Source organism: Anoplopoma fimbria, chromosome 10 (genome assembly GCF_027596085.1).
Source record: "Anoplopoma fimbria isolate UVic2021 breed Golden Eagle Sablefish chromosome 10, Afim_UVic_2022, whole genome shotgun sequence".
Taxonomy (NCBI): Eukaryota; Metazoa; Chordata; class Actinopteri; order Perciformes; family Anoplopomatidae; genus Anoplopoma; species Anoplopoma fimbria.
Window position 1 is genome coordinate 19,478,196 of NC_072458.1, and position 25,462 is coordinate 19,503,657.

The 25,462-nt window shown below is 40.6% G+C and overlaps 1 protein-coding gene across 1 annotated transcript in view; it reads left to right on the forward strand.

Moving 5' to 3' along the window:
* Positions 1–11,295: 11,295 nt before the first annotated feature.
* The window catches only part of khdrbs3 (KH domain containing, RNA binding, signal transduction associated 3), a 93,264-nt gene continuing 79,097 nt past the window's right edge, over positions 11,296–25,462 (forward strand). Inside the window, 1 exon segment of the mRNA XM_054606577.1 lies at positions 11,296–11,386. Coding sequence (XP_054462552.1) covers positions 11,296–11,386 — 91 coding nt within the window.

Below are 25,462 nucleotides of genomic sequence, written 5' to 3' on the forward strand. Positions count from 1 at the left end.
CAGACTTGTCAAACACAGGTGTGACTAATAACTCCCTAATTAATGATGCTGCAGTCCTCTCAGATGTGCCTCAGCAGTCGTACTGTGAATGTTGACTCACTGGCACAGCTCAATGTAACAGAGGAATGATTAATGTTATAAGTTAAACCTGTGCTCTTCCTGCTAGTAGGAGATATACTGTGGTCTTCCCAGTTCCATACTAAATGCAGCTTGGATACATTATGTACTAATGATCAAAGTATGCTACTTATACCTTGTTGTACTATAAACATGATGCAAGATGTCAAACTGGGACATGGGAAGACGTCTGCCAAATAAACTTTTTTTAACTATAATTTTATTTAGATTATTTTTAGCACCTTCGGTATCCCCTTGTGCAGTGCATTATGGGGCATTACAACAACAGCATCAACAGCATACTTAAAAAATCAAGTGTTTTATTCAGTATGCATTATAACATCTTTAAGTATACTTGTGAGTTTACAAACTCTGCTGTTAGAAATGCCTTTAACCTGGATTTTCTGTGTGTGCTTAGTGTTATCATCCTGTACACCTAGATAAGTAGTGTTAGTAGTGTATTTGTTTTTATCAATATTTAAATATTTATTGTTATTTTTCACTTGTTTCTTCTCTATTTCATTAGCCTTTAAAAAAAAAGTATATATTTTTTCCCGCATCTTTCCGTAAAGCACATAACAAACTCTGCTTTCAAAGTTTGACATTATATGCTAATAAAGGAGATTATTAAAACGGGAGTTAAGGTTGAAAATCATCTCAATTTATTCATTAAACATTTGAAGTTGACCTAAAAAAAAAAATTCTCATTCCCCCTTTTAAATCTTGAACAGATTTCTTAGAGAAACTGAATTTAAATTTCAGGTCAGCTTTAAGCATCCTGTGAGAAATATAAGCAGATATTCACTGAATATCAACAGTTATTTTGCATAAAATCTACATGAGATGCGGCTGCACATCAGCTTTACACGCGAGGATAGATTTCAAGAGTAAACCTTCTCTTCCAGTGTAATTTTCAGGTTGATAGCGTCTCGCAGGTGTAAAAGGAATGTGATTCGTTGCTCTGTTCGCTGACAGGACGCTGTATCCAAACTGTCAAGCAATCCGCCATTACCCCGGGGCTCCGCCGCTTGTCTCGAGCATTCCCACTTTAAAAGATAATTATCATTCCTTTCCTTTGTACCTGCCACTCAGTGCTGCTCCCTGTGTAATAAGCTGCTCTCTTCCCTGTTGCTGACAAGGATGTTTCCCAGTACCAGCCGACCGCTGCACAATCACACACTGGCTGCTTGCTGGTTGGGAGAGAGTCGGAGCCAATTACCCTCTTTTCCCCCAGCACTACCATCTTTTTTCCGGCTGTAGTTAACTAGAGCTAATGGAGGTTTGCTGAAGCAGAGATAGAAGAAAACATCCATGTTACTGTACAGCTTCCTCAACTGGTTAGTGTAAATGAATTAGCTTCATTTCTATATTGTCCATCTTAAAATAACAAGCTCAGTCTGGAGTATAAACATGTGATATTCCACTATTTTATTTGATATTTTACAAACTAATTTCCCATAAAAAATTGCACCTCATTCCAGAAATCGAATGACTGTGTGTTCTTTCTTTCACTTGATGTACTGTATCCTTACTTTCGGCAGGTTTTTTCCAGATGAAAGCTCTTCCTTGCCATCTGTAATTGCCTCTGGACATGAAACTACATTCCTTAAGAAAAGATGTGCACGGTGGGATTTTCCCTCCTAGTGCTTTGGGATATTTAATTTCCAATGGTTATTATATAAATTATTCTCCTTTCTTTTCACTGTCTAGGACTGTAAAACTGTTTGATCTCATCCCTGTCCCCTTGTGTTTGACGTCATGATTCCTGAGGCTTTGCATATATGCTGTATACACACAAAGAGAAGCCTCCACATGCAAATCAGTCTTCATGTCTAAAAAGAAAAAAAATGCTTGTTTACGCCAAATAAACAATGTTTCAAGTCAAGTCAAGAATACACTGAAGTCATCTATAAACGGTAAAGCTCTAACAGTAAACCATGATTTACAGCAATACTCCATCTTCAACTCACACTCACTTTTTCAATTAGCTCTTTATAGCAGGGAATTAAAATGGCATGACTTCTGACTACCGTTGCCTTTAACAGTTCATTTTAACACTGTGGCTTCATAGTTTGACTAAATCAAAAAATCTGAGTGCTTCTTCTATAACTGCCATTAGACAAAGGGTTTTAATAATGTGCTGACCAGATCACACAGCTCCTAACCTGCATTTAGAAAAGATGAAACCCAGTCATAAAAATGAATGAAAGCAAAACATTTAAACTATGTGTACATGTAGTGGTTTCCCTGTAACTTAAGACACTTCCACATATTAATTCCTCATACTTTAGTGCTGCTGAATAATGAAGTATGAGTAATGATTTTCCTTGCATGAAATGGATATATAGCATTACAAATACTAGCTAGCTTACAGTGAGTGAACAGCTTTACTTTTGATGCATATTGACATACATGGAGATCGAAACTTTGACCTTCCTGTCACCTCTGTGTCACAGGATGAACTCTTGAACCACTATGCCGCCCTGCCACTTAAAGAAACCTTAGTGGTGAACATAGCAATCCATATTTGTCCCCTTCATGAGGTTTATCTTGCCTTTAATTTCTATTTTTCACATATCTACATTAGAGTAGAAGAGGTGTAGCAAATGTTCTGCTTAGCAGTCTTTGTTTTTCAATTTCCTTTTTAGAATTCAGACATAACACAACCTTTGTTGTTTGTATACCTTTTTTTCCCCAGAATGAGAAATATGCAATTTTCTTGCTTCCTAGGTTGATGAGGCAGCACAGGTATGGTATGAAGGGAGATGGAGGATTTGGCAAACAGCAGTCTTCTTCAACCCCACGGATCAGTTGTCTAGACTGGGTAGGTAAATCCTCTTCTCAGCCCCTTCCTCTCGTTTTCAGCGCCATCTTTGATCTGCCATCAAAACGCCTAATGGCTCACACAACTAGGAAGATAACTAGTGCAGCTTCATCATTTCATTCTTCCTTTCCTTTGTGTCACTTTGTACATTACTTTCTCCCATTAAACACACACATAAGTAAACCAGAATTCATAAAATATTGGTTCCATTCTGCACGTTAACAACTTTCACACTTTTTTCTGCGTTGTCCCTTGTCACATCCCAGTTGCCAGGAAAACTGTTGGCATAGCACATTTCTGTAAACCACGGATACAATGAATATGAATATAAATATATATTTTTTTCTACCCTTTTTTTGCATCCAATCAGAGCATAGTATGTCCAGCGAACGTATTGAAAGACACATGGTATGATCTTGATAACGTTGTTGAAAGTTACATGGTATAATAGTTACTATAACAAGACAGATGGGAGTGGTAGTGGATGGGTCAACAAGCACAGGACTTTCACCCAGGTGACCACAATTTGTGTCCTGTGTGAAACTATAAGAAAACCCATCACTTTACTCTTGTTTCCTAACGTTGCTCTGCTTGTTAGTAACATAATAAAGGGCATTAGTTATTTATTCACGCTAGTCACGTTGCTAGGTTTGTTACATTAAATTGTTATTATTTACACACAAACCAAGATGTTTTTTCGAACCTTAACCAAGCTGTTTGTTTCCTCCTAACCAATCGTCTCACCGTGTCAACCACGTGTCATCGTGCGCTTCTGCAAGCGCGATAAATTGTCGATTTAAAACATAATGGTGACATGTATTTTTAGATCAGAAATGTGGACATTTAATGTATTGTCTGGCAACTGGGTTGATTGTCAATACATACGTTATAATAGGCATTTTGCATGTGATCATATAGTACTGTGAATAAACATATACATTTTCTCTTTCCATTTTCTTTGAGAAAGGAAGGTTAAGTATTTAAATATGCTCCTCAGACACTCTGGCAGTTCATCTCTTAATTTAAGATGTCATGGGCCCGTAACGCTCCATTAACAGCTGAGTTGATCATCTAAAAAGGATGATTGTGAGAGCACATATGTTGGATATCTGGGCATATGGGGGCTGCTCTAATAAATAAATCTCAATTGTAGTCAGCCTGTGAGATCCTCTTTCATCATTTTGTCTCAATCTTTGGTGCAAAGTCTTCTCCTCACCCAGCGATCACCTTTCAGTCTATCTAACAGTGGGTCACCCAATGTTTTGATGTTGTTCTGATATTGTGTGGATTTTCTATTCAACGGCAGCTGGTACCTTACTGTTTGTTTAAGTCAAACTGTGTATTTAAGTGTTGCTGGAGACTTCTACTGTTCTACCATATATAAGTCAGATGTAAAGTAAATCTATATGAAAGAGAAATGTTCTATTGATCCAGTAAAATGTCTCAAATCTAACGCAGGAGGATGTTATTCAAATTGCATGGTTCATGTTTCAGATTTGGCAAAAAACAAGATTTGAGAATTGCACATAAAAAAATGCTATTTCCAAGGACATTAATGAACCTTCAAGCTCAATCTTTCTGCTGTTGGTGGGCATTTCTTCTTTTACTTTTCCCTGACAAACACAATTCATTTCCAAATATGCCAGACAGATTTAATGCGGAAAAGCTCAAGTTTCTAATAATGAGATTTCATCAAACCATAATCATAATTGACTAATTAAGGCGAGCATAGAAAGGACTTAAAGACAACTGGAGGGCTAACCCGTGCAAAGCGACACTGAGAGAATGCTGGAGAATATAGAGAGCAGCCTGGGGCAGCGTGCTGGTTGCTGATGCTATTGTGTTATCATTGTGTTTGTGCTTAATCACTGTGGCTAATGACAGGAAATTAAATCAACCGCTGAAGACCAACACGCTTCCCACAGAATAATTACTGCTGTTGACCTTGTGCCTCCCTCTTGTATGTAAGTGCACTATGATAACTCTCACCACACACTTAGTCACTACACATCATGGACTACTTCAGGCTGCTCTATTAAACTCTTACTCATCATAGAGCCAACAAAAACATACAAACTGAGTCACTGACCTCATGTTGTAGACACTGTGAGAAATGAAAGGATCTGTCTGGTACAACCCTGGTGACATCAGGCACAGTTTGTTACATTGACTATCATTACGTACCCTGTCATGTTCACATAGATGAGAAGAGTAAAAACACAGCATTTGTGCCGACAGCGTGGTAATCTGACACGACACAAAGCCTAATGGAACGTGTCAGTGTATTTTTTCTGAATCTCCTAGCATTTACTCAGTTATCGATTGTGCTTTTATATTACTTGTCATCATATGTATTGTTCCAGAGCAGTGCAGTTTCACTTATTTTATTTGTAAGACAAAACTCTCACACACCCACCCACACACATATTTGGGTTTTCATGACTTTTGGGGACACTACATTGACTTACATTCATTTCCTGGACACTAAACCTTAGCATAATCGCTACCAGCCTAAACCTAAACCAAACCCTAAAATGTAATGATTAACATTATGGGGACCTGCATTTTGTCCCCAAAAGTAAGGCGGGTCCTCACAACGTGACTGTGTGAACAGATTAATGTTCCCACAAGATTGGTTAAACAAACATACCCACACACACACACACTCACACACACACACTCACACAAACACACACACACACACACATACTTTATACTGACTGTATGAACTTGCATATGAAAATGGCACCAAAAACGTTTGACTCAAAGTACACTTACTTGCTTTTCTGGAACTTTCAACCAAAACAATATCCACACAGACAGCTGATGGTCGGATATATACAGAATATTTTTGTTCTGTGAAGATTGGCATGTAAAAGATGGTAGATGCATTTAAGAATTAATCAGCAACGCATCCTGAACATATAGACATGTTCTGGCATTTAAAGGGAATGTTCGACATTTTGGGAAATATGTTTTCTAGCTTTCTAGCCGAGGGTTTTAAATTGATACCGCTCATGTGTCTGTTTGCTAAGCATGAAGCTATACCGCCACCAGCCAGTTGGCTTAGCACAAAAACTGAAACAGGGTAAAGTAGCTCACCTGGCTCTGTGTGAAGGTAACAAAATCTGCCTACCAGCCCCTCTAGAGCTCACAAATTACGAGTTATATCTTGTTCATATAATCCCTTTTAAACAAAGTCTAAATATGCAAACATGTTGGATGGAGCCAGGCTTTCTGTTTCCCCTGCTTCAGTTTCATTAGCCGGCTGCAGGCTGTAGCTAAGTATACAACATACAAACACAAGAGTGGTATCAATCTTCTCATCTAACTCTCGACAAGAAAGCATAAAAGTATATTTCCCAAAATGTCAAAATAATCCCTTTATAAGGTAAAGCAATGGGAAGTAATTCCATTTGAACCCTGTTTATCTGCTGAAAGTCAAATCTTGACAGCACCCTTTACACGGTAAGCTTTGGCTGCATCTCCAACCTCAGGTTTGTTAGGGGGGTTGATGCTGAGTGTGTGTGTGAGTGTGTGTGCGTGACTCGACCTTGGGAGCACTGCTGGGTGCCATTGATTTGTTTACCTGTGCACTGCTGACAGTTTCTCATTAGGTTTCTTTTGCACAACACTTCCAGGAGAGGAGACCAGAGTCTGCACTTCACAGCCGACGATGCGTGATCAATGTACCTGATAGATTGGCGCTGGCAATATAATTCCGTTGAATGGCTGTTTAATGGATGTGAGCGCTCCATTTAGTAGCCACAATAAGGTGCCTTTAGTGACTGAAGCAGCATTGTTAGGCTGCATGAGGAGGAAAACAATATCATGAAAGAGCAGCTTTGTTAAAAATACGTTGGAAGACAGAGGAGACTGTGTTTCATTCCACTCTTATTGCAGAGTACGGAAAGTGTTTGCAAAGTACGAGAGAAAATGCAATTTCGCATCATTAGGGCTTTTTTTTGGCATTTTTCTTTCCGATAGCGAGCAAGAGGTTTGTAAAAGCTTTTAAACACGAGTAAACAGAGGATAAATAAAGAAAAAAGGGCAACACAATGACATGAAAACATTGTCCTCTGTAATTGTGGACCTCTTATAATACTGTTCTCATTTCTTTGTGACCCATTAAAAGTATTTTCCCCCAAAATCTCCAATTGTGGATTGAACCGCGGGAAAAGAAAACACGTTTGGATCACTGTAATGAGGCTTTTACCGTCAGAGCTGCACACAAACTGCACCATTTACAGCAAAGCTTTATGATAATGAACTGGTCTCCAACTTTCAGGCTCCGATAGTGTTTTTATTTCCAACCCATTTCTTTTCCGATAGGATTCCATTTGTAAAAAAGCTAAAAAAGACATCATATTTTCTCATATGAGCTCCTTAAGTCTTCTTAAATAATATGACACGGTCACAAGGAGGCAGTGTTGCCACTCTCCTAGCGCCAAAATGTGGTGATGGAATGAATCCACTTATTTAAGGTGTTAAAAGTGCTCCTGATTTGCCGCTGTAATCCTTCCATTTAACCAAAACAAAGCAGGAACACGGAGAACCCTCCTCACTCTGGAATCTAAGTTCATGTTCTCTCTGTGGCACATGAAGGTCTAAATACTACTCAGGCGACAACACCCCCATGACATCCTCTCGCTGAAAAGGGAATTTACAAAGATTGAATGTTGACAAGACAAATGTTTGCATTGATCAGTCAGGATTTGCAACAAGTCGCTTGGAAGACTTGGTAGATTCCTGCCTCTTGTTAGGAGAGGGAGAAACATTGACTCTGAATGCAGAAGTATGCAGGCATAATAGCATGGGTGTACATACCATAAATGACACCCCGGGGCGCAGCAGAGGCTGTGTGGTTCTTCGTGTAGTCAACATCATATTTAGTGGGCTTGGACAGGCTGAGGGGCGAGAAAGGGGGCAGCCATTCTCTAATGATCAAACTAACACTTTGTCAATGTAATAGGCCACTGTTCTTCATTCCTTACACCCACCTGACAGAACATTTCTCACGGCTTTGTTTACACCGGTGCTGCTGCCCTTGTGGCCGGCTGTGACTTATATATAAAAACGTTGCCCCCTTACACCATGATTTCAGTGCAACTGATGGATTGCCATCACTTAGCGAATTCCCCTCTGAAAACAAGCGTCTCGAGAAAGACGTATAGGCATGCAACTTTTATTCAAACATCAATGACAATGGGGGTCTTTGTTTATGGAGACGCGGCGCAACAGATGGCAAGCATATCTATAAATAAGTCGCTCTTCTGAATGGGGGATTAGTGCATTTGAGCCCCTTTTTTAATGGTCTCGCGTAGAGATTAAAAAGTAAGCTGATTCATAATGCGTTTCTCTTTGCGGTGAATCACTCATAAACAAGAGTCTGGAAAGAATCCGTGGAAAACTGTCCAACATGCCCAGGACAGGAAGTTATATGAAAAAAAAAAAACATGTCTTCTCTGCATGGCTGCAATTTGGAAAATCTTACAATATTACCAGGTGCATCACTTATCATGAATCAATCATTAATGACATTTTTTTATGGTTTTACAAATAACACGCTGTCTCCATTCTGCCCTTGCATCTACATCACTGAAGACTTCTGAACCAGCAGACCTAAACAATCAATGTGGCATATTTCCATCCATTTATTTTTCATGCACACTATTTATATTCATCTTTATACATATATATATAAAAAATACCATCATTAATGCCAGCAGCGATTATTCCATTGCACAAATCAAGACACAAAAGCAAAATAACCAAAAGCGCATTCCAAAGTTCACGGAGGATATAACGTTGATAAATATACATAAACCCATCTCGGTTTTAGCCCCTGGGTCACATTTTCTCCAAGTTATTGAAATAGAAATGTTCATCTCAATTATATAACCAGTGCTGATCAGCCTTCAGATAGCCGCCCACCTGAGGCTGCCTCAGCGTCCTCCACAAATATTGACAGAATCCTTATCTTTTTTTCCACATTTTCTAACAAATATGAAGCATGTATACAAAACCTGTTTTTCCCCAGCCTTTAAACACCCAAGATTCCTCACAAAGACACTTTTGCATTCATTGTATGCTTCCAGGAACTGAAAGGCTCAGGATGTCTGATAAAGTGGATTTGTGGCTGTATCTTTGGATATCTGCTGTCTGGATAGACTCTGTATCTGCCTTTTAATGACACTAGTGTCACTGTCTGTTATCTGTTACAAAACTGGAGACTCGCCAAGTCTGTCTCTGCTTTTTGTTGCGGCTTGTGTTTTCTAAACAACAGGGTTTTCTAATTTAATGAATTCATAAACATGCCCGGGAGAAATACAAGCTTGACCCATGAGAAGGTGAATGGATTTCCTGAGAACTATTGACAGGTTGTCCTAACAAGGAAAAGCAACCTAAGGGGTCATGCGGTACTAATCAATTACTTAAATGAGTAAAGAGGCAATTATGTAGCCTCTTGAGATGTTCCAGTAACTTTACTGTGCCAACTGATTTAAAATACGATGGGTCAACTGTACGACTACTTACATGCATCTGTGTGGATATTTTGGGACAACTGACCAAGGGGCCACAGAGAAGAAGCCCCCAAAAAAGGCCTAGATTGACGTGAGTTGTTTTTTGCTGATTTACTTTCCAAATGTTTTTGGCAATTTGCACCAAGACCATGAAAGAGGACATTCTTACCTCTAATCTAGGATTTTTTTTGTTGCTGCTTTTAATCCTGCAAAATGCTGAACAAATGCCGTAACTGATGGCAAAGTAAATATTTGCACACACAATGCAACTATTTATTTTCTGTGTTTTTAATGACATAAAATCACAGCCAACCTTTTTAAGGATGGAGGCGGCAGTGAAACATTAAGGTAGGATATGTTGTAATGCTGCTCACATGCAAATGCAGATTTGCTGGCTAAACATTCATTTTGGGAACTCTACTCAAACATAGTTAAACAAATAGGTTTCATGATTAGAAATGCTGTTTTCGTCAAATTACTCCCCTTCCTATATGAATGTAATGCAACTTAAAGGTTCTAAATACGAGATTGTGAGCCTTGTTGTTGCGCCTCAGTGGCGCTCGACATGGTGACGGCTGAGCGGGCGGCTTGCAGCTTAAGCGTTGCTAACAGTGCAAACTACTGCAAAAGAGCTGACAGAGCTAACAGTGTTTAAATGAGGGGGAACCGGAGGGTGGGTGTAACACTTCTGCTACAACAATTTTTAGGCAAGAGTAATAATCCTCAACATTTGTTGGATGTAGGCTCTATAGGAAGATATTTTTTTCCGGGGAACTATTATGTTTTTTTCAAAAATGATGAGCAGATTTTTAGGCATTTCATTTTCAAATGGCTTGGAAAATTGTGCATATAGCTGCTTTAAATGGCAAAAAAAAAAATCTTCCCTAGGGGCCATTCCCCTGGACCATCGCTCCAGCCCTGTCAGGTAGTGTGCCAGTATCGGACTGCTGGTTGATTTCTGGGTCTTTGTTGTAAAATATAATAAAGCTAAAAAACAGAGAATTATTTGAATCTGGCTCACCAACACACCTGTGCCATAACTGGTCTTGCGCTTGGAGGATGTGAATTATTAAAATGGTGAAATCATCCAAATAGCTTCCAGCTTTTTTTATCCAAAGCATATGTTCTTGTCTTATTGTATTGCTTCTTCACTAAGAGACACTGAGCTCCAAAATGAGATGCGCAGCTGCAGAGATTCTCTATGTATTATTAATATTACATGCAAAGCAAACCGGCTTCATTACTTTCAAAGCTGGCTGACATCCAATGCAGGCACCAACCAAAACCCCCACCTTGCCTCTGAATCGCCGCCCTCGTTCATGGTAAGCGGATGATAGGTTAATGATATGATAAAGGGTGGGGACTCAGCACCAAGGACAGCTCCCCCACACACCTCCCCTTCCTTCCACACGGGGACCAATAAGCTGAGCGCTTTCCCTCACTTCAGCACTGGATGCGAGGACAGCGAGCCTCAGAGAGCCCGTCCACCCCAGAGAGGAGAGAGAGGGAACCCCGGAAAAAACCGGCTGTGATGCATAACGGGGCTCTGCAGGCTGAACAACACTTCGATGGGATAAACCCTCCCGGTCACATTTAACCGGTTTTTTTTTTTTTTTTAAATCCTGCGCGTTTTTTTTGGGTGCGTCGCCAGGACTGAGCAATGCGTTTTGCTTCACAGACATATATATATTCTGCGGACACCCATAACTTGGAGCTGTGTGTTGGACGTTGAGCAAGTTTTGGCTTTTTTTTTTTTTTTTTTTTTTTTTTTTTTTTTTTTTTCTATATTGACTTGAATCAAAAAAAAAAAAAAAAAAGCACCTGATCGAGATGGAGACCGAGAAGTACTTGCCGGAGCTTATGGCAGAGAAGGACACGCTGGATCCGTCTTTTCAGCACTCCCTGCGGCTACTGGATCAAGGTAAATGTCGGTGTTCAACTACTGAAGTAAACAGTTGAGCTGTGTGAGGAAACACTTTGAGTCCATACCACACGCTTGGTGTTGGGCTGCAGGCTACATGACTCTCCACCAGTCCGCCTACTTCAAGTTATAAATAAGAGTTTGTTGTTTTTTTTGGGGTCTACTTACAATTTCCTGTTTGGTTACACTAAAATAGCAAGGTCCTTTTTAGCAGGCATGGCTGCTTTGCCAAGTTGTTATGCAGCATAACCAGCCTTCTATGGGGGTAGACATAAATACAGTAAATACAGGTTTGATTGAAGATTGTACATGCTTCATTATTTATCCCAGAAATGAACAAACTTTTCATTTCTAGTGGACAAGTTTGGGAGATAAGACCATGAAAGAGGACATTCTTACCTCTCATCTAGCATTTTTTTTGTTGTTGCTGCTTTTAATCCTGCAAAATGCTGAACAAATGCCGTAACTGATGGCAAAGTAAATATTTGCACACACACAATGCAACTATTTATTTTCTGTGTTTTTAATGACATAAAATCACAGCCAACCTTTTAAGGATGGAGGCGGCAGTGAAACACTCAAACCACCTGACGTCCTAGTTGGGTTTTTTTTGCAGGCTGCAGTCCTCTCTATCCCGTGCAGACATGTGTAAGCCGCGCTGCAAGTGGTGGAGTAATCACACTTATTCAAATGTACATGTGTTTCCTCCTTTGAAGAAGTGGACGTGACTGAAATTGGAATTTTGAACGGATGGAGCAGCGGCAGCCCCACTCGTAGACGCTTTAATTAATCCGTTGCACAGCCCCTCTGCTTTGAAGCTGTCAGAACGTTGCCCTTCTTCAGACGCAGCACCCGTGGATCCCCTCGTGTGGGAAGTGCACTGTTACTGCATCCAAGTGCATCCTTCAAGTACCACTCATGGGCTTTGTCTAGAGTCTGGCAGACCGTTGTTGGCTTTAAGGGGAGCAGACAAGGAGCACTAGTCTGTAAACAGTCCTGCTGCACTGTAACTAATTCGATTGAACCCCGAGATGCAGCTCCTGCACCAAGCTGTTTTTACTCAGACAGCCATGTCCCTTCTAGCCCATGCCTTCCAAACTTGGCTCCTCAAGGGGGTCCTTTCAATGGTTCCAAAGGGGCCCCTGCAAAGTGAGGCATGATTTGATTTTAATGTTGTTTACTTACTGGAGTTTAGTTTGGTGACAAACACAATGACTTGTCTGGATAGTCTGTCACTTTCTGAACCTGTAATACCAATACACAGTTGCTTGTTTTCATCATTGATTTATCTGTTGATTATTTTCTCAATCGATTGGTTAACCATGAAGTCTAGTAAGGAACGAGTGAAACAAATGGACTTGGCATTTATTTAAGCACCTTTCTAGTCTTCAGACCTTTCAAGGCACTGTAACAAATTGCTTGTTTTGTCCAACCAACAGTCTAAAGCTAAAAGAGATTCAGTTTAAAATAATATGAAAAAAGAAAAGAAGCAGCAAATCCTCACAAGTGTTCAGCTTGCACTTAGAATTATTTGGCATCTTTGCTTTAGAAATAACTAAACGAGTCAAAGTAACTGAATCATTTCATCTCAAATTGTCACATATGCAAACACTTTCCTCTCTATGATCAGATTTAATCATATTTGTTTGGGTTTTGTGGTTAAATTAATTGCATTTTGAAATTGTTGGTAGGTTCTGACATTAAAGAGTTCGACACTCCTGCTCTGTCCTCTGATGGCCTACTAATAACATAACTATAACGTGGCACATCCTTCACTGTAGTGTGAGAAATAAATATGTAAGAGCCAACCGTCATACAATAGGGCCTATATTATGTCCTTTGAATATAGTGATGCGTAAAATGAAATGCCTCTTCGCTCTTTCAGTGTATGTTGAAGTAACGGATGTAATGGCCTCGACCATAAGAACGGGCCGTAGGTTAATGCATCTTGCGGTTAGCTGATTCTTATACAGTAAGCTAAATTCATTCCATTCCATGAGGAAGATAATGCTGTGTTTCACTTTCTGTTATCGGCTGGTTTTCGTTGCTCAAATCTGGGTTAGTCTTTTTTATTTTCTAAGAACACATATTCACCTCACTGAAAGAAAGACCGGAGCACTGCATGCTTAATGCCAAGTTGAAAGATTTCTACCAACGGCTTCCTTGACAGAGACTCTCTATTAGTCCTTTTTTCCACACTGCAGTAGGTATGTAGAGTTATTGCAAATATAAGCCATTCCCCCAAATTAGATTAAAATGATGGAATACTTTGAATAAGGTAGGAGAAGCACAAACAAGAATATTTTACCAAATGTTCCCCCTGTGTTTTACATTCAAATAGTTTCACCTAACACTAGCTCTGGATATAACGCTTCCAATAAAGTTAGTTTGTGATACTTCTGGTGGGGGCAAAAAGATTGCAGTTGGCCACCATCGCCAGCCGCAGAATTAATCCGTGACATTTTATGAAGTAAGCAGAACTCTGCGGTGCACAAAATTTGGCCGAAACAGTCTGCCACAACTCCAAAACTGTAAATACTGTTATCTCTCTCTTACACAACAGATGGGACACGATGCAGCTTAATAGAGCACTTCTTCTGCCATCTTGCTGATGAGTTCTGGACTTGATTATGCAATTGGCAGGGGATGCAGGGAACAGAGCTGGAGTAACTGGAGTTACTGTGTGCAAACGGCGAATACGAGATTACTTCAGGTCTGGAGAGACTTCCATTCAGGAGAAATTAGGGGAGCATTGTGTTTGGAAGCTCGGGGACAGGGCAGCTGCTTTGATAAGTCCGGGCCATTCGTGGAGCTCTTATCCCACAAGGAACATATCTCTGCCCCCGTGACAAGCCTCATCCAGTCAGCAGCAGACACTGGGAGCTGGAGAAATATCTGAAGCCAAAATAAGAGACAAGCAGGGACCAGCAGCAGACATGGAATGAAAAAATCCTCAACAGCATACTAATGAAGAGCTTCTAGGTATGAAAACAAGTCGGTGGCATGAAGTGCATCTGTTATGTACATTATATCGGTGCTACAGCATATGGAGGCATAAGGGCTGCAAGTAACAACTATTTATGTTATTTTAAGGTTTATTCTTGACCTTGGAAAGAATACTTTCAAAGAAAGAAAAAAATGTAACTTTTGGGCTGTAACTTTATTATTTAAAATTCAAATTACCATTCCAATTTGGGAAAAACAAAAATCAATCTAACCCATTACCGTCTCTGTCGCCCTAAGCCCTTAGGCTTCTCTTGTTGACTTCGCTAATGCAAATCTGAGAAAACTACTGCGTTCATGACACCAAAGAGAGGAATGTGTGGAAGAATTGTGCATAAAAGTAAGCCCTTTTGCTGACTTTGTAATATTCAACAGCCTTACAGTTACATTAGCTTGTAACTCAAGTGAGGCAGTGGAGGCAGCAACAATGAACAGTAATACTACAACATATGTTAGGATTATGCTATGTGGGTTGTGTTCAAATGAGCTCAAACACATCCACATGAGTTTGTTATAAATAATTCACACATTTCAAAAGTGCACAATGACACAACGTCGTACGTAACGTCGTAGTACGTAACGTCGTTGTACGTAACGTCGTACGTAACGTCGTTGTACGTAACGTCGTTAACGTCGTTGTACGTAACGTACGTAACGTCGTAGTACGTAACGTTGTTGTACGTAACGTCGTAGTACGTAACGTCGTAGTACGTAACGTCGTTGTACGTAACGTCGTAGTACGTAACGTCGTTGTACGTAACGTCGTAGTACGTAACGTCGTAGTACGTAACGTCGTTGTACGTAAAGTCGTAGTACGTAACGTCGTAGTACGTAACGTCGTTGTACGTAACGTCGTAGTACGTAACGTCGTAGTACGTAACGTCGTAGTACGTAACGTCGTTGTACGTAACGTCGTTGTACGTAACGTCGTTGTTTATTTCTAAACTTCTTTTCACAATTAACGAAAACATTTGCAAGTGTGACTGCAAACACATCAGTATAACCTGATAAGAGAATGCAGCTTCATTTTACTTGTTTAATTGTGCGTAGAACTATTCTTGTTTTTGTTAGACTGTGTGTCAAGAAGCAAGAGAATCAATTACACATATCCTCATGATTTGATTAATATTATGATTTTCTATTTAATGCATTTGACCTCTCAGTTTCACTCCTACATCATTCTGACAGATCATCATTAGAATAGAATTTACATTGCCGAACAGTAAAATGCATATCTATGGGTATGGTTGTGTAAACAATAGCATGTTAATAAAGTAAAGTCTCTGCCCGCACCAGATATATTCTGTTTGTTGAGTGTGTGGATGCAGAGCACTGTGCAGCCCACTCTGAATGTTTCAGGACCTCTGGCCCAGTCTGAACGTTGTAACCTCCGTGCTGCACATACACTCCGTATCTAGTGCTTTTTAATTGGATCTTCCACAGCAGGAGCTGTTTGCATTGAACTAACATCCTCAGCTAGTTTACCCACAAAGAAAAAGAAGAAGAAGAAGAACAACAGAAAAACATACATTATCTGCACAGACTGAGCAGGTGGGGGAAAGTATCCTCATTTCAGACATGATGCCCCATTGTTAATTCATACATTTCCATCTCGTCAACAGAACAGAGGGGTATTTTTAGCCGTGCTTGAGTTTTTGCCCCGAGTGGGAGCAGTTCCTGGGTTAGAATGCCCAGAAGTGAGCAGGAATAAGCTTTGGCGTAGGATCAAAGGCAGCGATATCATTTTGTTGGGGAAACAGTGCTTGATAGCGATAATGATCTGTGGATCTGCGGCCGGCCGACATGCTGAGCAGCACAGCGAGGTGGAGGAGCAGCCACAGCCCCGGATCCCGTCAGAGGCCGAGAGCCGACTGGTTATTTGACCCGCAGATGTAATGAACTTGCAAGTGAACTGTAAGGGGGCAGATGGGGGAGCTCCAGCGGAACCCGCTTTGCATTCAGAGAAGCACTGGTTGGCTGCCGAGCGGCGCTGTGTGTGTTTGCAGAGCTCAGCTCCCACTGGAATCCAGGGGGCGAAATGTAGGCCAGGAGTAACCCGGGCAGATCCCCGTTATAAAACCTAACAGCACCTCGTTAACAGACGCGACGGGTCACGTGCTTTCATCGATTCCGCCGCTAATGTGGGATGTATGTTCTCACTCGTTACAGCGATAATGAGCCACTGTTGCTGTGATTTAGCTCTTTACCCTATCAGATACAGCACTCCATAGCCTCTAGTGGAGTTTGAATATCAAACCTGGAATATTAACATGAATCATCCATGCAAACAAACAGACAGTACTTTACAATGAGAAATAATTATATACTGTATAGTATAGTGCTGGGAGAAAGCAATTTGCAGCAATGCTGTATTCTGTTGCTTATACCGCTCGCAGTGTGAACATTTCATTACCCGTTACATGTGTTTGCTGCTTGTGAAAATAGGCAATTGTTTAAAAAAAAATAAAGAAATAAAAAAACTGCCAGGTAGTGAAAATTGGTTTTCAAAACCTGGTCAGATTACCCGTCAGTGCTGCACCTATCCTCTGAAAGGATATGTCCCCTCCTTAATTATTAGGAAACATTAAACACTGATGCACTGAGAAGTATAACGTATTGTATTAAACTAAAAGAAAGATTGGAAGTTTCACTTTTCAAACATAGATACTGAAAACAGTATTGTTTTAGAACAGGGGCCCTAATCCAGATACCATTCTGGCCAAAACGGAGCATTTTGAGCTGGTTTCAAACAGTGTTTTTTTAGTATTCAGTAACATTCCCGGCCTGTTTTCTGCTGAAACCCTTACTAGAAAGTCACACCACAAAACCAGAAGTTATTAATTGCATTTTCTCCTCTCCATCTGTTGGTTCGTTGCTCCTCTCTTGCATTTCCAAACCGATCCGTCCGTGCAACGCCATCACCGTCTCACAGTCTCCACCTGGCACGAAGCTCGCCCTGGGCTCCCCTTGTTGATTTAATGTTGAGGCTGTCGAATTCCAACGTTGGAACACGCTGCTCCCGTATGAGTGCTGCAGTCATATTTCAAATCTCCACAAATGTGCATTTACCTCCTCCTGCAGCGTCCATCCATCGCTCAGGGCCTGCCTTGAGCTGTGTGCTAGGACAGCTGTCCAAGAGGAGACTCTCAATTAAAGCAGCCAGCCAAGTTAAATAATGCAAAGTGCACTTGTTCAGGCTGTTATTCCACATCTCTGGTAAGGAGATCACTCAGAGATGTGTGCTGCTGGGTCTTTAGCACGGCTTGGTTTAGTTGTTTTTGATACAGGTGCCAACACAACAGTGATTTTTTTTGATGCTCCACTCTTGCGCATTTTTCTTTATCAAACAAAGCCAAAGTTCTCAATTGTTACATGCAGTCTGAACACAAGCAATATACCATAATATTAAAATTGTAATTTTTGTAAACATAATCACTATAACGGGACAAGATTTAGGTTTCCGTTTTTAGGTTACAATTAAGGCGTAAACACTACAAATTTACATTAAATGACATTTTTCGCTACTTACAGTTTTTTAATACTTGGTGCTTTACGCACATTTAATTCAGCGACAGGACAGGAGGGATATTGAGAGGAGCCCATGTCATCACTATTCAACAATATATCCTCTGCCGTGGCCTTCCCTGCATCACCTATAGAGCTATTAATCCTCATTTTATTGGATGATAACTTGCTCTGCAGTGCTGCCCAATGCAGAATGCAGACAGACCGGGATTACACTGGATTAGTTTGAAAAAGCAGAAGAAAAAGCCCCAGACTGTATCAATCTGTTTACTGTGCCTGAGGCCGAGAGACAAAGGGAAAAGACAGAGAGGGTAGGAGTGGGTTGACAGGGCTGTAGAGAAAGCAAGAGTCTCTTTCCCCAGGGAAAGGTTATTTGTTAAGGGATTGTACCAAAGTCAGTTACAAAAGGGAAAATGCAATCTGAAGGCAGGAACAAAAAAAATAGAGGAGCGGAATGGAATGGGAGTTGAAATGGGGAAAAAAAGTGGCTATATGGGAGTGCTGTCACAGATGAGTTGGTGAGAAATAAAAAAAGTTCTGATGACTTAAAAGAAAACATAGAAACTTCCAGGCAAACTCATATTCTTTAACTAAAACACAGGTGATGAACTACAAAGGGTGGCACAACTCATCCTGGATTCATTTGCTGTAATTACTACTGTGATGACAGACAAGTGTGATGTCCCACCTTCTTTAACGATAGGACATGTGTAAATGTATTGCTTGATATATTTTTGACACCAAAGCCAATAACTACAGTTCCAAACACATTTCACGCCGTGCACATGTCCAACATCATTCTTCATGATTACAATGTTTGAAATTCAGTAAAGAACGGCACATATTTCGGCCCAGTTTCTTTTTTTCTGCACTAAACTTTGCCATTAGAGTTGATATTTGACTTTGGAACAGTTTTATCTTTTTTTTTTACTTGGAGGGGTCCTCTCTTTGCCCCTGTCTTGATCTCCCCAGCGACAGCCACCGCTTCCCTTTCCCTCCTCTTTATTTATGTGGTTTTGTGTGGTTGGCACCTCTATAGAGTGGATTGCACTGGATTAGCTTCTCCGCCTTCCCAACTGATCCGATCCATTTTGTGTAATCCAACTCAATTTAATTATGTTTATCGTTCCACCTCGCCGAGGAGCAGCAGCACACCTCTACCAAGATAAGCCCGGGGACCTTGTGCCTTTTCGCTGGCAGAGAGTCTGCCTGAGCCTGTTGCTTTATAAACAGATGGTGTAAGTCACCCTCACTCTCAGAAAATATTCTGTTAGGTGCAATATTATGATTCGGAGCTTCCCTCAAACATCACTGTGACATGGAGAAAAATAAGCCAAGGTTGAAGATCATAACCTCAGTGTTTTTTTCTGGTGGTTGTTATTGAAATTTGTACAATTTAGCCGGCTCTCCATCCATCGCTGTCCCTGATGTTTGGAGAATTAATGGGCCCATTATGTATACAGTCTCTTTTATTTCTTCTGTGAGTCTGATGCTTCGCATTGGATATCAAAAGCTCACCACAAAAGCTTAAAAACTATTTTTTCAAACACTCTGTAGTCAGAGGGCACAGTTCAAGGGCCCGACTTCTTCTTCTTCTCCTTCTTCTTCCTTCTGAATGTAGCAATCGCGCAAGCCAAAGACGTTAAATTTAGCTGCGAGGTTAGATGTATTTATGCCCCTCGGGAACTTATTTCAGAACTTCTGTATGGTTCAGCCTGAGACACTTACAGTTTGGATGTAGTCGACCACACACCGAGATGTTACAGCCCGACGACTGGTGAGGATGAAAAGGAAAGAATAGACCCTGCTCTGCTTTATGTCCTCGGTGCTCCTCTGTCGTCTGCATCGACTCCGTAAAAAGTCAGGTTTAATACCCCAGGACTAATCTATTACTTGAGCTTAGTTCTGTTGTCAGTAATTGTCTGTTTTCTTGATTGTTTTTTTGGGGTTTTATTCAGTATTGTAATAGGGACGATGTGCTGAGATAAACAGCACTCTCGGCTAAAGGAGTCTTGTTATAGCACAGCGAAGTAAGAAAATAAGATAATAGGATATTCACACACTGTATGTCATGTAGAATATTGGGGAAAAAAAATCCTCTTAGAAATAATACAAAATAAAACAGATCCAGTTTTCTTCTGTCGTCATAGATACATGTTAAGTGTAATTTTGATGTAACGGAAAGAAGAAAATTTTTCCAAGTGTAATCATTCTTTCGTTAGTAGCCATTAAAAGCCATTAATCTTATTTGGTGCATTAAAATCCAACTGAAATCACATGTTGTCATACATCCATTGTTAAAAAGGTACTTTTCAAATGTGTTATTAATAGAAATGCTCTTTTGCATGTCAGCTTGCTGTAAGGGGTGTGTCTATATTTGATTGACAGCAGCTGGCTGGTGTTACACCTTCACCATGTTGTTGGTGGTATTGAAGAATAAGGACCACCACAGATAATTAGCTATCTAACGTTAGCCTGCAAATTGCCGTGCGGTTGTTGTGCGGCTCCCGTGTTGTGTAGTAGGCTGCTGTCTGTCTCAGAGCGTCCATAGGTCTATAATCAAACACTGACATTACTGCTTTATGCAAAGTTTGGCTGACTGTATCTAAAAAAAGTTCTGCATATATGGCGGGAGGAAACAACACCGATGTTACAGACTGCACCAGAGATTTTGCAAGAAAAGACATTCACACGTTTTATCTGTAAAGTGCTTATTTTGGTCTTAAATGTAGGATGGCTGTTTGTCCTCTCCGGTTGCACTTTTGCTGCAGGCGGGTATTTTTAGCGGAGCGGAGCAGAGATCTGTCGTCATTCGACAAAAAAATAAATAAGCAAAACGACAATGGGCAAGTGATGGTGTATTGGTGTATGCCCAAACACTGTGTAGCAGTGAACACAACTACCACCTTTATATGTAGACGGATAATCCAATGAATTACTGCAAAACTAGTGGTCATTATCATAAAACCATTTATTTTTTCAAAGGAAATCACAGTACAAGTGATTCATGGAGCAGATAGGTGTGCAGGAACAGACCATAAAAATACTATTTAACATCCTGGACTGTCGTGCTCACCTCATGTGGTGCTCATATTTTGAAAACAGAAAAATCTGAAATTTTGGTGGCAGTGGGCATGAATCTTTAATGAGCGAGGGGTGGTGGGATATCAGTAAATGAAAGTTAAGTGCGTTTTCTGGGTTTTTGGAGCAGGAGAAGTTCTCTCACGAAGCACCGAGAGATGAGGACGGACGGATGCTCATTTACCACCAATGCCAAGGGACCTTACCTCGTGTCCTGCTGGGCCGCTTGCTTCTCTGTGTCTGTTTAGATCCGAGGGACATCTCTGCTGTTTCTTGTGCCCTTTTCTTCTATTATACGGCATGCCAACAATGTAGGAAACGCTGCAACACATTATGTGAAACACTTACTGAATGATCTCATCGCCTCATGTCCATTAATGCACAGGGACCAGGTGCATTATGTATATAGTTTTTTTTGTCAGCCTGTTAACATGTCACTGCTGTTGCAATTGGCTGTAAAACATTCATTAAGTCTTATAGGATCCCCATAAACATGGGGTCATATCAGATACGGCCCTCATAACAAGCACAATTATCCACTCTCTCTCCTCGGTAATAAATTCATTCTGTTGTGTTGCTGCTGTCTGTTTGACTCTCCAACCGATGGCCCATATGCTCTCCTCCGCGGTGCCATTTGTCAGAGCTTCTTGTTAAAGTTTGACCCAGGATTTTGGCCAATAAGAGGCTTGTTAAAGTTTGACCTGGAAGTGGATCTCTGCCTGTCTGCTTGTTAAATCTCTGTCTCGCTCTGTGGCCATCATTAGCCCACAGAAAGTGTTTGGAGCTTTTATTTTTTATTTAATTTTTGTATATCCCCGACAAAACAAAGGAAAGCATGGCTCTCACAAAAGCAACACATTGGAGTCTTAATTGTGAAAACCTTTATTTAAAAAGGGACAGCTGTTCTGCGAGCGGAAAATATCTGGGCAGAGCCGTGGAGATGTAGTTGCTTGTTATTTGTATGCTGCTTAATACAGAAGAAAGAGGCATTTGTGATATAGGAACGTATTTAGTATTGGACGTGTAGTTTTCCTACGTCTTACCTAGAAATAATGTCAGTATCAACAATACAAGATGAAGCAGCTGATTCATTTGATCCATTCAACAACACTTCATTCAAAAAACATTTTAAACACTTTTTTCTTTACACTAGGCCGATTTCAATTTGGTAAAATAGCGTTTACCATTATATGATGTCATTTTAAATTGATTTTAAAGCTGACCACCTATTGCATGATGAGGCTGACACTATTCTATACTTTCCTGACTGCGTACTAAATCTTAGTACAAGACTACTACCTCAGTTTGTCTCTCAGTTTTTTCAACGTCCCTACCTTGTCTGTGGCCTCAAGCTCATTGGTTCCCATTGAAGAAGTCAATCTATTTAAACTGGTCACTAATACATATTTTCCTGTTTGGAAAGGACTCAGGACTCACTTTCCTTAAAAGCTTTAGAATACATGACTAAAACAGGGTAAATCGTGCATTTGTTGGGGATTACTTTTAGCTGCGGATTAATACACATTTGGCACACTAGTGGGTATTTACAGCAGCAGCTCAGTGTATTTACGGTCCACTTTAAATAAACTACAGTGTGTGTATTCATGTTAATGACAGAACATGTCACCCAGTACAACCGTGTAGTTTTTGGATCATAATGAAGAGCTATGGCTCAGAGGAAGAACATTTTGCAGACCGTATTTGTTAGTAGATTGATGGATTTTTTCCCATTGACAGCCTTGTCCTTTATGTATCTTAAACAAATAACTCCATATTCTGATAGTCAATAACGGGCTGGATATATATTTTTTCTGCAGTGCACACTGGCTCCGTCTCTGAGAGATATTTATAAAACTCCAATAACTGCAGCTTCAGCTATTTATTAGTGACGGGATCACAAGTATCACAGCTCAATTCTTCTCTGTCATATGTAATGCATCTCTGGAAAAGACGATTGTAATTACAGCGAGCATGCAGTCCACACAGTCGACGCCTTCTGAGCCGGTCGTGTCGATGGGAGGCTGCAGGAGGTGAACTGATAGAAATCAAGTTTATAGATCTGTGGTTTTCTTTCGCTCGCACCCACTCCTCCACCGGAGGGCTGAGGTTTTAATTGCTGTCTGACCAGGGCTGGTTCTGTGTGAAGATGGGCCGCGTTGATATGAGAAGTAAGGGGGGAAGGAACGGATTTCTTTCTCTGTGGTCGTTGTATTGACAGCCTCTCGTCCTGGAGGAGCTGATAAGAACACTGGACCCAGGGAGACTCATGTGGGAGGAGGATTACATGTCAGTGACGGGAACCGGGCGGTTCTTTTTTTGGGGGGGGGGGGTCTAGTGAGCCTCAGAGGTCCCGCACTGACACTCATATACAACGTCTGAGAGCAAAGGAGCAGGTTGAAATCTCACACAGGCCAACCTTATCACTGCAATTCAACAGCTGATGGAGAAAATACCAGAGCAGGTGGCGTGCATGAGCAAAGAGCCTGTAACCTTGTAACATAAATGAAACAGCTGCATGCACAAGGAGCATTGTATTCAAAATCAATGAGGGGAAAGTGCATTGATTTACAAAACAAAACACAAACACAGGGGACTCTGCTGCATTCTTATATTCACTGGAGCATCCGCTCACACTCACTGAAACAAAGGAGCAGGACTGTCGACTCCCCGCCTATATTATTATTTATTAATACACGGTGGTTAGCTTTACAAATGATGGAGCATAATTAATAGCAAATACTAATCTTAATTATTTTACATTGTTTTATCTCTTTGTGTAATTATTCATCCTTGAACATGGCCTTGTTTATGCCAAATTAGTGCACATATTCCGGTTGAATGTCATTCTTTTCAGGGTGCAAAATAAGACACAAAAACTGTAAGATACATGAGGTCGCTGAACAAGAATATAGGATGTGAAGAAAATGTAATTTCACTGCAGCCCTTTGTAGGCTGGTTCAGCTGCACTCTGGTCAGGGAGGAAGCTCCAGGATCACATCACCGATCAATATATGATGTGTAACAAAAAGCCAAATATCAGGGCTCACTAATTTATGTATCCAACCCTTATGTAAAGTGACATCTCTCCAAACACTTGACTTATCGCTCCGTTTACTCCCTTACTCGTAGCCCTTGAGCCCGGGGAATCCGCAGCACTGGAGGACAAATTGCATTTTATGTGTCATAGATCTCACTGTCAGAAGTACATTACCCCCACCGAGCTCCTGAGGTCGCCTAGTGAGAGATAATTGCGACCCCTGCTGAGACGGAGGAGCCCAACTACAGGAGCCACCTTCCATTCATCACAAGGCACTTGTTTGAAGCCACTTCCTTCAGAGTTACAGTGGTACTCCTGGGCTCACGCCTGTGATGTTTTTCTCGTAACCTCATAAACAGCCAGGGCCTTCTGCAGATTTCAAAATATGTTTTTTCCCTTTTTTTCAAATTATAGGAAGCAGAAATGAAGGTCTTGGGTTCAAATGATCAAAATCTTTTAGGTCCTCTTCTATGATTGGTTTCCCTCGATTTTATCCCAGCTGTCAACTTTGGAGCTGTATGGCTCTCTATTCATATTATAATATTGTTTGAAATGTCAAAAAAAAAATGTGGATTGTTAAACATCTTTCAGCCAGGAACTTGCTGTTCGTTCCCCATGTGAAACTAGAATCATTGTTGATGTTGTTGTCGCGTAACTTGCGTACGTCAATAACGGCCCTTCTGTAGTTACTTTAACCGAAACAATTATCTTTTCTGAAACCTAATTAAGTAGTTTTGTTGCCCTAAACATTACTTACACATTTTTCTGTGTAAGTAATGTGTTGCTTACTTTCGAAGGAAAACACACAAAAAATTAGAAGTGACTTTCATAAGATATCAAATGAGGGTCCTTGCATTATATGATCTCATTAAAGCTTTTGCATGCCAGCACAAAAAGCACACTCACACATAACACAGAACGCAGCAAAGCACATCCCATATGCTGCTGTAGACCACTTTCCACTCTCACTAGCTCTCCACTGTATTATTCAGTTCCAATCTACCTACTATTCTCTCCACATAACACAAATAACCCTCCTGGCAATCCGTAGTGTCTGCCTCATTATCATATTTATTTAAAGTATCCTATGACCCATTTCATTCTGACATGGGTTCCTCTCGTCATGATTGAGTAGTCCCATATTTAAGGGTAGTCTCCGGAGATGCTGCTGTGTATAATGGGAACATTACTTTTAAGCATAGTCACAGGCCTGTCCTTGTCATTAAATTTAAAAGAGAAACACTCCTTCTGTTACTAACTAAGCATTGTTTTAAAGTGGCCCTATTATGCTTTTCCACTTCCCCCCTCTCCTTTAGTGTGTTATATATATTTTTGTACATGTAAATGGTCCGTAGAGTGTAAAACCTGAAGTCCATGCCTAAAAGGAGTTACCCTCCCCCTCAGAAGCTCCTGAGCTCCTGAAACGGCTC